This window comes from Emys orbicularis, chromosome 12, assembly GCF_028017835.1.
Source record: "Emys orbicularis isolate rEmyOrb1 chromosome 12, rEmyOrb1.hap1, whole genome shotgun sequence".
NCBI lineage: Eukaryota > Metazoa > Chordata > Testudines > Emydidae > Emys > Emys orbicularis.
The window spans coordinates 17050130-17067182 of record NC_088694.1 but is presented as its reverse complement, the minus strand read 5'-3'; the positions used below and the strand labels follow the sequence as shown (position 1 = coordinate 17067182).

Here is a 17053-nt window from a genome sequence, read left to right as displayed (position 1 = left end):
AGTACTTATGTAAAGTGTCAAGTATATTTGCATATTTCAATTACCTGATTTGCATGCTAAATCCCAGTAATTGTGTACACAAATTAGGTACTCATTTCTTTTTGCAAAAAAATGCGTAAGTAACTCATCCTAAATGACAGGCCTAGGTTTTGTCTACACAAAAAGTAGCAGTTACACACCAAATTAGTTAAAGCTGTGCAAAATCCCTGTGTAGATGCTCTTAAATTGATTTAAACCTGGATTACATCAATTTAGTTTAAACTGATTCCTTACTGAATGAAGCTAAATTAATATGCAATAAATGAGTATCCACACAGGGGTTTGCACCATTATAACTAAATGGTTTTAAAACACTCACCTTTACCTGTAGACCAGGCCTTCCAGCTCTCTAGTCTTTTCACAATTATCATGTTACAGAACCTGCTGATACAAGTTCTCCATTCAAAACCATAAAAATATTGTGGTGGATGAAAGAACAGGTAGGATTTGTTGGTATCTACTAGATAACTGAAACTTCAGAGAAAGAGACCAACTTTAAGTTAAGTTATGCTTAAACGAATCAAATTATCTTTTCAACAGAAGATTTTTTTAAAACATCTATTATTTATATTACCCTAGCGCCTAGTAGCCCTGAATCAGGACTCCATTGTGTTATGTGCTGTCCAAACACAGAACAAAAAAGACAATTCCTGCCACAAAGATCTTGCAATCCATGTAAACTGTTACATGACTTCTGCAAGAGGTGCTGTCCATGGCCAAGTTATCTATAACTGTGTAACAAGTGTTGACTAATAGGCATTTGAACCCAATGTAGAACTCTACAAGCAGCATCTTTAAAGACAATAATTCAATGAATCAAGGGGGATGCATTCGTGCACTACCCAGAAGTCAAAAATCCCTTATTCATTCTGCAGTTTAATGGGCACAGAGAAATATGGAATTATATATGTCCCAGTGATCAGCTAAGACTGAATTGGAGTCAGTTGTCACTCAAGTGAGAGACCAGAGGTGTTTAACTGGCATGATAAAAAAGTCTTATATTTCACTAGGTGAATTGAATATCCTAAAGTGGCTATTGGCCAGTGCTAGAAACATTTAACGAGATCACATTTCACTTACCTTCACTGACAGTGGTGTGAGTCTTAAATTACTCCTATAAAACAACCTTCTATGTGTAAACATAGATAAGGAATACACTGTACATGTCAATCAACAAAATGAGCTCCATTACTTCAATTGATTTGAAATGCAGCACAGTTATCATAGTGGGGAAATATCTTTGTACCTTGACGGCAAGGTGAGGATACAGGCACCCTGACCCATACAGAAGGGCTTGGAAGCACTGGTGGTTCAAAAGCAGCATAGCAATTACTGGAGCTGTCGACACCTAGGGAGAGATCCTGCAGCCCTTGCTTTTGCCAGTCTCCCATTAAAATGAACAGGAGCTCTGCTTCGACAAGGTCCCCAGTGTTAGACCCCAAATCAGTGGGAGTTTTACCACAGGACTGACTATAAATTAAGTATGGACTTCAGGATCGGGCCCTATAGGAGTAACCCACCTGATTCAAATTTAGCTTTGAAAACCAAAGTAAAAAATATAAAATCCAATTTCATTTTAGTCAGTTATCGATCTTAAGAGTTCATTGTCAAAATAAAAAGTTAATTGTCAGACATGCCATTCATCATCCAAGGACCTGATCTCAGAATTTCAGTCCTCTCCTGCGGCATCAGTATAATCTGCCTTGATACATTGCAAAAGCAGACAGACATGCACTTGGTATAGTCTACAAAAGCAGCAATTGTGTCTGCATTCCTTCAAAACGGTAACAGGTACCATAGTCTATAGACAGGGCTCTTGGCAGTTAAATGCTGCAGCACCTGCAGAGATCAATCAGAAGTTTATGTGAGAAAGATTAGAGGTTAAAAATAGCCATATGCGGAATGACCTAAATTTAATTCTGCTTGCTGGCAACGTGTGTGAGGGGGGAGGTATTTGAGGACATTTGCTGACAGAATCGTATTCGGTATTTGTTTCTTTAATTCTGTTGTTTTCTGATTTAAAAAACAGCATGAAAATCTAAACTATACAGGAGGAAATGCCTATTCAAGAACCAGCCCACCCCGAAACGAGACTTGGTGAAGATAATAACAACCCTACACCCACCCGTCCAACCCACATACACACACGAGCTTTGCAGTGCGCCCTAAGGGATAACAAATCTTTTGGAGCAAGGATCATAAATTCCAGAGTTGAGCATCCTTAACAAAAAAAAAACACCACCACCACACCCCTGCTGCCAGCCTCCTTCCTCTTAAATCAAGGAGCTGCTAGATTCAGTTCTGCTGCCAACTGCAATGTTCCTCATGCCGGCAATGATAATATTCCCTAGGTCTAGAAACATATAGAACACAGAGTCCATCTTGGGCCTGGGTCTGAATTTAGTCATACCCCAGCATGTTGGCCCCTAGAGAGTACAGTGATAGGCAGATTAGACAGACAAATTTTAAATGAAATATAACTGCAAAATTATAGGAGAAAATATTCTGGACCAGCTAGATTTTTTAGGCCAGGTTTGCTATTGTTTGTCTGAATCCTGAAGAGGATTTTTCTAGTTACTATTTCCTCTGAATTGCCATTTTAAAATGTAGACGGATAACAACAGATACCTAAAATCAGCAGACAGTTGTGAGGCTTACTTAATTAATATATTTAAAGCACTTTAAGATCCTTTGATGAAAGAAGCTAAGAAGTGCTCAGTATAATTAGTATGTATTATTAATAAACCTCTGGCACACTGATAGGAGAAGAGAGACTTTTGTCCCCCAAAAGTTCTCACTTTTGATATGAAAGACAGAATTAAGACAAAATTTAAAAAGCAAGCAAACAAAAATGTGGAGCTCTTTATTCCACAGTAGGTTGCAGGCTCTTCTGATAATAGAATCTAGAACCATCACCATATAAAGCAAATTATCATGCTACTTTTCTCTCAGGTTTTTGAGAAATACAAAGAATGGAATATGACAAGATACAAGGGGAGTTATTTTGCTCTCTGTCATTGGGGTGAGTGAATATAACTACTCTGAGAAGTTGTAAACAGAGATTATTAAATGCACGATCATCAGTAAGGTTAAAAACCATACAGAGTCAGAGAAAAAGTGCTCAAAGCAATGGCTGGACACTTTGATACAAACAGGCACGTTAAAAAGAAAGTAGGAGTCACTGTGTTTAAACCCCGTGCATGCCCAGTAGGGTCTAGATATTTTGAGAAGTCTGAAGATACTCGGTCTGAGGTGGATTCTCATGCAATTTATAGAAATGCTGAGCTCTCTTTTCTGGCAAACCTACCTCCTGAGTGCTCATGGGTAGGATCCTGCATCACTGGAGAGGAAGGATGTTCCAGTGACTAGGGTGCGAGCCAGGGATTTAGGAGATTATATGGTGATGGGGGCCATATAATAGATTGCCATTGACTTCAAATGTCATCAGATCAGGACATATACTGCCATATTTAAATGGCTGTTTTAAACCCAAATATACCCATTTCTCTATGTTTCCATTACTGTTTTAAAAAAATGTGAGTGAATCAGTTACTTCAATGGAGCTTTGCTGATTTACACCAACTGAGGATCTAGCCTACTGTATTTACAAGAAACAAACAGTCCCCCAGGAACGTGGAAGATTTGTAAGTTCTTGCTTAGATTTTTGCTTATCGTTATTGCTCTCTTGATCTTAGGATGATGAGAAGTCTTAAAAAAACATAATGTCAGAGAAAGGAGAGAACATGTCCGGAATCCAGCTTGGCAATCACAGAAATCTAGACTCTACCATGCTCAGGGCAGAGCCATGATAAAGTTTGGAAGTTTTGTAATCAGTCGCCGATAAAGTCAAGCATGTATACGAGACTTCACATGTCATGAAATTTCCAATGGAAGTTCTAAAGCTAGTCCTATAATCTAATGCCGGTACTTCAAAAGCCTTTGTAGAAAGGCTTAGACAGGTAAACCTTTGATAAATTATTCAACTTACTCTTTTAGCAGAATGATTAGTTTAAAAAATGTAGCCACAAGGTATCTTAATTATAGACACAAATATTTATTTTAGTGTTGTGCCTTTGAAACGGTTTCACTAATCATCGCCAATCAGAAAGTATTTTTGGCATATATTCTATTTACATAACACAAATGACACTTAGAAATCCAATTTGTTAGAAGATGAGGGATGACAGAAATTAGTGACAGTTTGTGAATGGGGAAAAAAGAGTTAATTTACAACAAATATTATTCACAATGAATCAACCAACCAGCTCTTACATCTCCAATGGTAATATTAATTTTCCTACACTCTCCGTATCAGTTCTGGCTGGCATGAGGAATCAAAGTCAACCTTTGTGTGACTGGACGCAACTTCACAGACTGCTGAATGAACTAGGCTGCATACAGGATGACCAGATTATCAAGCACATACACTGCAACTGTTGAGCAACCTTCTAATTCATATGAAGGATGTTTTATCAAAATAAATGCTCTCATTTATATAGGGGGACGTTATTCCCACTTAGAACAGACCAACTCAGTGGAAAGGTCTTTTGATAACAACAGTATCATAGGTAGGCTTTAGCTGTAGAATCTGAATGTCAAATAATATGAAAATATATTGATTGTATTATAAAACAAAGCTGAGGCCTTGCATTTTTTACTGTATTTGGAGAAAGAGAGGGGAGAGGGGGAGGGGAAGGGGAAGGAAAGCAGCTTGCTACTGTTATAAAAAATGTTCTTAGATAAGTGTAATTACCTTAACTGTGCAACACCTTCCTTGAACAGGTTAATGATTTCAGTGTTTGACAAGAGCTACAGGAAAAAAATCCTGTAGAAATTAATGGAACATAAGAATATTTCCACCAAATTTTTGAACTATTCTACAGGATTTAATCAAGAATTGTATCCCTATCATAGAATTCCATAGGATGGTTCTGAAAATCTATCAGTATAGAAAGGATTTGGTTCTATATTAAATGTCATAGGCTTTTAGAGTAACTTCTGTACAACCCTATTAAATTTCTATACAACCTTTCATTCCCTATTAAGTTCTACAAGACTTCTCCATAAGGGCTGGAATCCTTAAACTAGGTATAGCTACATGAAGACAAAGATGGGCTTAAACTGCCTCCCCAGAGTAAGGACATTCAGAGGGCAGCAAACTATAATTTCATCTTTGGTACATCAGCTAATGTCTTAGTACTTCAGAACACAGATTAGGTAAGATTTGGTACCTGGAAAACGTGTCTATACTAACAACAAAATCACGTCGTGAGCAATGTGGTCTAGTAGTTACAACAAGGCACTGTGTGGCAGAATTCCTGGCTGCTTGTCCTGGCTCTGCCACTGATTTGCCATATGACCTTTGGAAAGCCACCTAATCTTTTGCTTCACTTTACAAATGTATAAAATGAGATAATTGCATGCCACAGCTATGTTACAATGCATAAGCATTCAATCTTTTCAAAGCACTTTCAGATCTTTGCTTGATAAATGCAGACATTATTATAGTAAAAAGGAACTGTTCCAGTTAAACTCAATGGGAGTTTTACCATTTGGACCCTTGGCTGATACTATGAGAGATAAGCAACTACCATGCTTTGACTATTTCTATATTAGCATTTACTATGGCTATGTCTACACTACCGTGGTAAGTCAACCTAAGTTACGCTACTCCAGCTATGTGAATAATATGTGTGTGTGTGTGTGTGTGTGTGTGTGTGTGTGTGTGTGTGTGTGTGTGTGTGTGTGTGTGTGTGTGTGTGAGAGAGAGAGAGAGAGAGAGAGAGAGAGAGAGAGAGAGAGAGTGATAGGGAAGAAAATTCAAAGGCCCTGAATAGGAATGTCTGTCTCTCATGTGGGGTTTCTCTAGGCTCCAGAGCTAAATCCCTGCATCAAGATTCAGGATGAGTACTGCTGAGTCATGCTGGTAGATATATCCAAGTAAGCTCCAGCAGGTTTCAAAGGGGACAGAGAAAACTAGGACACAAGAGACCCTGGAGGGAAACCACGGGAACAGCCAAGCTTGGGGAAGAAGATTAGGCTGAGGTTTGTGTTGTTGTACTGAGTTACCAATAAAGGGAAATCCCAGGGAAGGAGGGAGTTTGGACACTACCTCAGAGCTGCGTGCAGGGTACAAAAGTTAAGAGATACCAGAACCCTAGACATTTGAAATAGAAATGACCTATTAAATCATGTAGTCTGCCTGTGCTAAAAGAGGTATGTTTCCTGTCTCCCTTGGTCAGAATACAATTTTTATCCATTGAATTTAGTGGGAGTAAGGGATACCAGCTTCTTTAGACAGGACTAATATTAACATGTTAACCATACTGATTGGCCACATTTGCCTCTTCTGCTACTGCCAGGTACCTCCATAGAGTAAATCATATTGACTATGTTTATTATAAGAACTAAATGATCAGCTGTGAACTTTCACTGACATAAATATTTTGCCATTAGTAATAACAAATAGCATACTCTTGTAATTGTGAAAGTAGCATTGGATTATTCTGCTTTACAAGTTAGGAGAAACCTAAAGGCAACCCTGAATCAAAGGAATGGACAATAGAAGGAGCTGATAATTAGATGCCAAGTTTATTCCTAAAAACCAATGGTGGGGACATTTATCCCAGCAAATAAAATGAATTAAATTAAAGTTGTTGTTTTTAATGGAAAGGAACCGATTTCCACACAATTTAAGGGTGCAATTGCACACCCCATTTAGCATGCAGCTACAAATACGAGCATGCACAAATCAAGTAATCGCATGGTCTGCTGACCAGAACTGGCAATCACTGCATGCAATTATCTGGTTTGCACTTGTATTTGCTCTAATTGCATGCACATAACTATGTATGTAACTGCACGCCTAAATTCTTCGAAAATCTAGCCCAGAATTCTTCTCATGAACAACAATCAGTAATAAACATCTGCAGTTAGAGCTGAGCAAAATTTGGAATTTCTATGCCCCAGGAAATTTTGACATTTACAGATTTTTATCCCAAATTGGGATTAAAAATTGACATTTTTCAGGGAATGGAATCTGAGTTGGAAATGTCAAAAGTTTTCATGTTGCCATTTTTGATGAAAATATTTTGACATTCCCAAAATCAAAATGTTTTCATTTGTTGAACTAACCCCAAATGCTTCATTTTGAGTCAGTTCAATGTTAAACTGCATTTTTCCATGGCAGGGAATTGCCTTGTGGGAGCTGTAGCTCGGGAACTGGAGACCTCCATTCTCCCCTGCTGGAGTGTCATATGTCTCCGTGATGCACGACACAGAACCTGGTCAGCAGGAAATCTGCATTACATCATGGGAATGCAGGGAGCTCAGCCTCCTCCAGGAGCAGGGGCTCAGCCCATAGGACAGAATGCAACTCCCATAAGGCAATGCACTGATAAGTAAAACATTAAACGACATTTCTCTAACTTATCCTATATGGAACATTTCAAATCTGTTCAACAAAACAAAACGTTCTAATTCAAATCAAATTGACCCAAAACAAAATATTTAACTTTCATTTTCCTCATGGAAAATATATATAAAAAAAATCTGCAAAATTGAGGCTCTCTCACAGAAAATGTTTATTTAACAGAAACTGCATTTTCTGCCCGAAAATAATTCTACTGGAAAACTCCTGATTGGCTCTATGTGCAGATGGAAGGGGAATAACCCCCCTGAAATCACCGAAGTTGCACTAGGGTTGAATTTGGCTCACTGAGTGTAAGACAGGCTTGCCACAGGAGACTAAACTCCTCACAGCAGGAAACAGACCTTTGGTGCATGTGTGTCTTGCACAGCACTGAGTACGTTACTGGCTTATAACAATAAGTAAATTTAAATAAAGACCCCATTTTTAAAAACATGGCTACTTGGCTCTGGCACTAAGGTCAGGCAGGAGATTTCCAGGAAGATCAATGAATTAGAGAGGTTCCCCACTGCTGAAGGAATGAAACCATAGTCTGAGAATCAGCTGAGTGAGTTTCTAAATGGGGCTGTTGAAAGCACAGGAGACAGTAAAATATAGCAAACAGTGACTCGGCAAATGAGAAGACGGATAAGGGAGAAAGCCTAGTGCAGTGGAGAATGAAACAACATTTATGGGAGAGATTTTCAAAGGCAAAAATGGGAGTTGGTGCCTAACAGCCCTTCATGATTTGAAATTTTCACCCCTGAATATTTTGCACTTCTATAGCACCTGTTATCTAAGACTCAGTATTAGCAAATAAGCTTCACAATCCCAGATGTGAACCCAGAGAAGTTAAGTGACTTGCTCAGCAAGCAGTAGAACCAAGGAGTCTTGCTTTCCATTCCCCTGCTCTAACAGCGAACCACGTTCCCTGGGAACAAGGGGAGTGTTGGCTGCAAACATGTAGGATTCAGATTGCACTGACGAACACTAGTGAGGAAGCTATGGAGCAAAAGCAGAAGAGAAGTGCAGCTAGCAGCACATCTCATTTGCTGGTACAGTTACATATGCACATCAGGTAGTTTCACATACAAATAAGTAATTAGATGTATTTGCTTGTGCAATTGCAGTCATTTCACAACCAAATTAGACAGGCAATTGCACAATTATCCTGAGAAAAAAACGTGGCTTATAATGTGAAAAGAAACGGAGCTAACAGCATGCATGACCAGACAGAGGGCTCCAGTGAGGTGATAGAGAATATTTTTGGTGCGCATCAACTGAAACATTTCATTTGGATTTCAACATTTCTTTTTTTTCTCTTCATCTAATTAGCTTAGATTTCAAACCAAAAACATGTTTCAAATGGAAAACCCAGAATGTTTGGTTACAAACAATGTCAAAACAAAACATTTTGACAACTCCAAACCTTTTTTCCAACTTTTTATTTTTGAGTTGGGAGATTCACTGACCTTGTTTCATAAACACTTTTGTTTTTCAAAATCAGCAGTTTTCAACCCAAAAAGTTTAATGGAAAAATACCCAACCAGCTCAATTCTGGGGATTGTAGTTCAGAGGAACTCTGGGAACTGTAGGCACAGTAAGGCATTCTGGGAAAGTTCCCACCGCTGGGGGGGAAATATAAGCAGCAGAGAACACTGAAGGGAACAGGGCATATTGTTGGCTCTCCCCAGGAAAAGCATCTAAGTGGGGTTTAGGAAGAGCCTGGGAAGAGACCTAGAGATATAACTGAAGGACTGGGAAATGTACCCAAGGAAGGAGTGATGTTTGGGGCTAGAATAACCAGCAACTGGGAGGAGACATGGAGAGGGCGGCAGCTGCTTGTGCGTCTCCACCAAATTGCAGTGGAAGAAGCCCAGTGGGCAAGACTGTCAATGGCCCAAAAAGGTGGTGAATCCATGCACCAAGAGGTGGAGGCTTTGGACTGATGTTAGATTTCTGTTTACCTTGGAAGGGGAGGAGTTTACTTTGGTTTGATGAAGAGCTAAATTAACCTACACAGAGGAGGGGAACCAAGGCAGTAGCCATGTTGGACAAACGAAGAAGGTAAACCACGACTACAAGCCTTCAGCTGAGCAAAACTTAGACAGCCCTGCTTTAATGGAATGAGCAAGCGTATCACCTGGCAACCTGGCTAAGAGATAGGAGATAAATGATGGGAATGGGAAGGGGAGAGTCTGATATACTGCTAGCTGCTGGTAGAAGTGGTGAATTCATACATAAGATGTTAGAGATGAATGAGAAATGGATGTTGTATGGGAATTTGAAGACATTTATAACCAGTTGTGTGTAAAAGCAGAATGTAACAGAAGTAGCATCTCAGATGGATTTTTTAATTTTATTTTTGTTATATTATAATAGTCATAAGGAAAGAAGAGAATTTATGGAGGAACCTCATTAATCCCAACGTAAGGCATCTTGAGATTAACAGCATAGAGCAATGGGCAGCTGAGAGAAAAAAGTTGCTGTACAAATTCTAGAGGCAGGCATAATATGATTACTGAATTGGAACTGCATGTTTTCAAGGATAAATCTGATATTATTGCAACAGCAGAAACATGGTTGAAACAGGGAAATACATGGAAATTTAGCACGCCAGAATGGAGAGATTTATACTCCTAATAAAGCAAAAGGAAAGGGCAGCATAAGAGAAGGATTAATATGACAATATGCAGAGAAGCTTTTTACAGACAGGGGGATGTGGGTGATTTTGACATGGTGCTCTAGGCCTGCAGGGCAGTTAAAAAAAATAAAATAAAATCAGATCATGCAGGAAAGTCTATAAGAAGATCAGAGGTTTATATTTTTTCCAGTGGAACACTAATTGTTCTGATATTGATCACGGTATGAATTTATGAAAACTAAAAGAAGAAAGGACTTTTTTCTTAAGAGACAGGAAGCCTGTTTCTTATAGAGTTGTTTGAAAGGTCTGGATGGTCAGAGGATTTTCAGGTCGTAATCTCTAGTAAAACGAGCCACGTATGCTACTTCAACTTTAGCTGGTTTGTTTTGTAATTTATTTATATAGTCAAGCTTGGACCAAATGCAGTCTCTGGTTTCCAGGGAAGTCCTAGTATCTAGACGGTTTTATGGCTTGGCAGACTGAGACCCCAAGAGAATGAATATTGGGCAGAGGTCACTGAGCGAGTGAATGGATCAGCTGAGTTTTAATCCCAGGGACCTCAACACCAGGGAACTGCCAGACTTGAAGGATGCCAATATCTGACATACTCGTGAGGTTCAAGTCCTGGAAAAGCAATATTCCCATCTGACTACTGGAAGGCTACTTTTAGGGAATTGCAAGTGAAACCAACCTTTAGCCCCGTTAGAAAAAGAAAGAGCTATTTAAGAAAGAATCTGCAACTCATCCAGGTTAAATCCAAACAGAAGCGAGGGCAACAGAGGCCAATGTGGTTAAGTAGGGATGTAGTGGGCGGTCCACTGTATTAGTAGAAGGCTTTTAAAAAATATAGACAAACTGGTAAGGAGGATTGGGAGATCCATAAAAATAAGCTGATGTAAGCTACAAGGATAATCAGAGGAGCAGAAGGAAACCTTGACTAAAATTACAGTGAATATTTCAGCTAACAGTAAAGGATTCTGCAAAGTACAGTCACAACAGCCAGAAGAAACTGATCTATTAAAGGAACCAGTAGGAATTAGAGGCAAGAGATAAAGAAAAAATAGAAGACTTTGTTATACAGGTTTGTTTGTGGAATGGAGAGTAGTCTAAGGCTCTGACCCTGCAAACACTTATGAACAGGCTTAACTTTATGCATGTGAATAGTCCCTTTGAACACAACTGGACTAAACTGAGCTCAGTGAAACTACTCATGCATATAAACTTAAATACCTGCATAGTTCTTTGTAGGACCGGGGCCCAAAGCTGCAATTGTATTACAGTATTGTGGGGAGGAGTGTAATGTGCACGGAAGAGTGGAAATGGATAGTATTTATAATATACATCTCTATAGCACCCATCATTATTGGACCTGGGTGCATGCGGGGTGGGAGTGCGGGTGGGGTGGAACGGCCCTTCTTGAGGCAAACAAAGTGTTAAGAAAAGGTAGTACACATTTCTCAAGTCTTAAAGAAAATGACATCAACAATTACTGAGACATAAACTGCTGTTTTGAGAAGTTCTCTGATACCAGCTCCGATATTTGGAGGCTCTCAGGGGACAGGATATTAGCAAATCTAACATTATTATTCCTGTTTTATTTAGGCACTAATATACTCAGCATTGTACAAGGCAAATAAGACATTCCTTGCCCTGAGGAGGTTACAGCATAAAAGCCAATCAAAGATTCAACAAGATGTATGGAGAAACCCAGAGGAGATGTTAATTTAATATGTTTATTTTTAGCTCATTCATGCAGTCTCTCTCTCTCTCTTTTCTTTTTATTTATTAAAAATCCCACTTCTACCCTGATATACCTACCTCTTCCTTTAATGGTGTTGGGACCAGGGCAAAACTGGGCCCAACATGTCTATCAGATATACTGCAGAAAGTTATTCTGGATTTGTTAGGTTACGAGTTGTAGAGAAAATATTAGAATAGAAACAATGAGGAGAGATTTAGTTAGGGAGCCCACCTTGAAAAACTTAATCCGATTAGAACTTGTTCATTATCATCTAACTAAGAGATGGGGCAGAGCTGACAAAGGCAAAGCATGCAGAGGCGGGGAGGAGGGTTAATGCTTTGTTGAAGTCCAGCATTGGCTTATACAAAGGCTCGTGGTGCAGAAAGTACAATAGTTTGTTGAATTATTTTAAAAATTGCTTAAGCAGGAAACTGCAACCTGCTTATATATGTGACATATTTAACTGGAAAGAATCTTCTACTGGGGAGCAACAAATCCAGAGACAGGAAAGAGTAAATAGCACAGATGAGAATTCTACTGACTCAAGAGATTTGGGGTTGAGAGGAGAGAACTAGAAAGAGGTTGTCTAAGGCAGGTCTTCACTACGGGGGGGAGGGGGTCGATTTAAGATACGCAAATTCAGCTACGCGAATAGCGTAGCTGAATTCGACGTATCGGAGCCGACTTACCCCGCTGTGAGGACGGCGGCAAAATCGACCTCCGCGGCTCCCCGTCGACGGCGCTTACTCCTACCTCCGCTGGTGGAGTAAGAGCGTCGATTCGGGGATCGATTGTCGTGTCCCGACGAGACGCGATAATTCGATCCCCGAGAGATCGATTTCTACCCGCCGATTCAGGCGGGTAGTGTAGACCTAGCCTAAGTATTTCAGTCTAGCCCAACTGTAAACTGTGGAGGGGTGTGGGGAAGAGGGATGAGACAGGAAATGCTGGTTTGCACCAGTTGAAGGACACTTTGGTGATAACTACTGAAATAGATTACTATGGTCCCCTTTCCATGGGAAAGGTTTGAATGCCCTGGAGAAGGCACTATGCTGGCAAAAGCAGAAATAGTCTCATTTTAAGAGGAAATGTGAAAGAGGGTGAAGCTAGCAGAAGAATTATTTGGAGATCGCCTACTCTATTAGAAGGACTTACATGTATGCAATAGCTGGATGAGGTGAGGCAGAGAGTCCAGATTCAGAGAATTCAGTCTTAAAGTCATGATAACTGGGCACAACTGTTTGATTCTGAGAATAATGGGTCAGACCCCAAAATCCTTACTCAGTCCTTTCCATGGCCAGCTGCCCAGTGACTTCAGTCAGACCTTGGCCAGTGTCAGGATTGGGCCCAATAAATACAATAGGTGGATGAGCTCTCAAGAAAGGTTATCAAAGCAAAGAGTACACGGGTGTGCAAACCCAAGAGCAGCGAGTGGGAGTGAGTGGAAAAGTATCCACAAGCAAGGAGGCAAAGGTTTCACTGGGCCTAGTAGCCTTTTTCTGCCTAATCCTAATAATTAATCATACCTCATTTCCTTGCTACAGTTAAAATGACTAGAATCTGTATTTGTCTTCAAATATTCCAGCAGTTCCCAGACAAATTACAGCACCACGTCAATTATAAGAGTGAAACATCAGAGGGGTAGCTTAACATGGGAAGGGAAATAATGCATTTGCAATTCACTCTAGATTAGTCCAAAGCCTGCAGTGCTGAATGCACTTACTCTGAGAATTTTCTCAGAAGATAAACCTAGAGTGTATTTCACTTATAAATCACAAAAGACACTTATTTGGCAAGAGTGACCCCTGCTCATATACAATAAATCGTGAACTTCAACAGTCCCTAATGGATTTTGAGTCAGCGCCACAGACAGCTAAGCCCAGGGCCTGTGTTTCAGGATTCCACAGCTGTGCCAAAATATGCCTATAAATTATTAACATCTTCAGCACAGTGTCATCTGTGCCGTTTGAAATAAAAAAGACATCCTGTGTCTCCGTCTGTCATTAAAAAAGCGATAACCAATTCATCAAAGCAACACACCTTTCCTTTTCCCTGCCAGAATAAATCACTTATCCCACACACACTCTCTTCAAACTATCTTCCCAGAACTTTAAAGACACTTTTGTTCATACCTGCAATGCTGCAATAGAAACAAACCCATTTTTCAAAATCAGAAACAAACAAAACAAAACATAATCCACATGCTACAGGGACAAAGATCCAATTTGCATGTAGAAATGTAAATCAAGCAGATAACAGTGAGAAAAATAGCTCTGCTTTCATTTTGCTATGCAGCAGTATTGCAGGAGCACTTGTCGCAGAAATTTCAAGTTATCAATCCTTTAATGTTCAGTCTCTTGTACTTTCCAATCCTTAATACTGCATTTCCACCCCTTTTAACCTTTATTTTTATCTCCACCGTTACAGAATAGTCATGTTTGTTTGCAGATGCTTCATCACTAATGAAAATGTGCAGCTGCCAGGACATTCTCTAATGCAGAGCAGCTAATTAGCTGTCAACTGTGACACTAATTTCTCAGAACTATGATGTTCTTTTAAAATTATATTAACATAGAACTGCTGGATCCAAGTGTAACAACTTCAAACCAAGCTGCACGTCAATCATTTATTATCAGCCAAGGAATTTCAATAGCATTGTATAGAGGGGAAAATTAAAATCTGCTAGAAGCAGGTAAGAAACAGATTTAAAACATTGTCCTCGGTAAAACTGAAGACTAAAAGTACTTCCTTGGGGTGTTTGCATTTTACCCTGAAAAGTTAAGATAAGCCTTGAAAGGCAGCATTTATTAGTACAGCCATCGTTGCTTACCACTAGCTTGTTAGAAATGATTCTGAATAGCCCTATACTGAGTGATACACACTATTATATTTTTACTAGTTAAATTCAAGCTAGTAAAACTCATAGGAAACTTTATATAGATCATTACAGTTTTGGACCAAGATTGGACATCTACTGTGACAGTGCATCAAAACAAGACATAGGACAAGCACTAAATAAACCCTAACTGCTTCTCAGAGAACTTGCCAAACCTACAGTAAAGCAGCCCATGCTTTAGATAAACTAATGAGGTTACACTTCTCACTGTAATTGTGCAGCTGTTCCAACTGGCCTCTGAGGACTGGATGGCTTCTGATGTTTATTTCCCTTTCCTCAACTCTTTCATCTACCCACAGATAATAATTAATAGAAAATCTTGCCCTGTTTTGCATGAGAAGGGTAGAACTGTGTGGGAGGCCCTCCCACTCTCCCAGCCTCCCTCCTCCCCAAAAACAAACAAACAAACAAACAAACAAACAAACAAACAAACAAAAACACCTTATCCAGAAAAGCAGAAGAGCCAGAGATTCCATGAAGTCCACTAGGGACTTGGCTATTGTTAATCAATGTTACATGGAAGGCACTCAAACCCTGGTGTGATGGGCACCAGTACAAATCTTTAAAGGCACATACATTTAAGCAGCATCCCCTCTGTTTGCTTATGAGAGTTGGCTGCCAGGACCCGTTTCAGCCCCCACAGGCAATACTTATGGATGGCAAACAGTGAGCAGTGATTTGAGACGTTACCTTGGCGGCTACTGAAGAGTTGGGTTTCTCTAGAAGATCCCAGAGTTTTTTCCTCTTGTCGGCGCAGCAGGTGTTATCAAATTCCTCCCCTTCCCTTTCCCTCAGCGTCTCGGCTTCTCTCTTCAGCTCCTCGTTCATCTGCTCTTTCTTCTGGTGGTACCTGGCCTGGCAGCAGGACTCCAGGTAGATCTCGTCGATCCCCCAGTAGTCCAGTTCTTGGCTGAAGGACAAGGCGCACATCTCCTCCATCATGTGCAGCTTGCCCGTGCGGTAGAAGTTCAAGATGGAAGTGAATGCCCCCGGGTGCCGGTCAAAGAAATACTCGTTCTCCTCCAGGTTATAGTCGTCACAGATCTCCATGAGGGACTCGTGCGTGTTGAAGTCTCTCAGTTTGCCCAGCCTGGTCCGGGGCAGCCTGTCCAGGGTTCGCCAGAGAACTTCATGCGCCAGGCCCCCCACGTTGAGTTTGACCCTCCGGGAGCAGGCCTTGCTCCGAACGATCTCCATGGGGTCTGGAGGCAAAGAGGTAGAAGACCGAGATCCATGCTTGTTCATGCCCGCGGGCATCGCTGCCTCTGGAAGGCTCCGCGGGGCCAGGCACTCACGCTTCAGAGCCGGCGGGCTTCACCTGTTCTCCTTCCCCTCCATGCCGAAGAGCTGCAAGAGAGAAGCCAAAGCCGCACGGGTCATTCCCCCTGCCCGCCGGCGCCGGGCGTTAATCAGAGCGGCCAAGAGCTCCGGCAATCGGCTCCAGGGGCAGCGGCTGTGGGACCGCGCTGGCCGCTGTTCGGCCTCGTGGTGCTGAAACCGGCCCGCTCGGGGGAGGGGAAAAGCCGCTGTGCACACGAGGGAGGCGGCCCCAGGGGCAGGGGGCACCAGGCGCTGGGGCACGCCCCGGGGCGAGACTCGCCTTTCCCAGGGCTACAGCCGGCCTGGCAGAGGGGCTCCAGGCGAAGGGAAGGCGCTGAGCGCGGCTCTGCCTTGGTTTGTGGAGGGCTGCGAGGAATAAGAAACACAGATCGGGGCAATCCCCCCCCCCCCAGCCCCCATGGGCTTTAGCCGGACTTGCGGGAGCCAGGACCATTATTCTAGGAGGCCACGGGAGAGTTCTGGCCACACAGACACTAACCCGGCTGGGGGGACACGCACAGTTCGCCCCGCACACACTTCTGTGGTGACATGTCCCCGGGATAGCCACGCCGGAAGCGAGGGATAGTTACTCAGCTCTAAAGTCATGACAGGATCTGTGTTTTTTCTTTGCTTTCCGATTGCTTCTCCCCCTCCCCCCAGATCCTCCAGGTTTCTTTTGTTAAACCCAGGTTAAGGAACCGTGAACTTAAAAAAAAAAAATCCACAACCTTGTGTGGTGTTCAGCCCAAATCCTCCCGGGCTGTTCGCAGAAACCTGCAAGCCTCCAGTCCGGTCCTTTACTCCTCATCTGTTACCTGGTTATAAATTTAACCCAAAGACGTCAGGGAGATAGGCTGCCGCTAAGGATTTACGTGATGACACGTAATTACGCATCCTGCCTGAAATGCACAGTCCTCGGCATGAAGGAAGTCTGGGGACGGGAGCAGCTACCGTAGATCGGAGCATGCATTGTATAGCGGGTGCTGAGAGCTCTTCCAAACGAGG

General features: G+C 41.5%; 1 protein-coding gene across 1 annotated transcript in view; it reads right to left on the bottom strand.

The window, feature by feature from the left end:
- The window catches only part of KCNB1 (potassium voltage-gated channel subfamily B member 1), a 201907-nt gene extending 185922 nt beyond the window's left edge, over window positions 1–15985 (bottom strand). Inside the window, exon 1 of the mRNA XM_065414667.1 lies at window positions 15419–15985. Within this exon, the coding sequence (XP_065270739.1) occupies window positions 15419–15985 (567 nt within the window). The remainder of the gene's footprint in view (window positions 1–15418) is intronic.
- Window positions 15986–17053: the final 1068 nt, after the last annotated feature.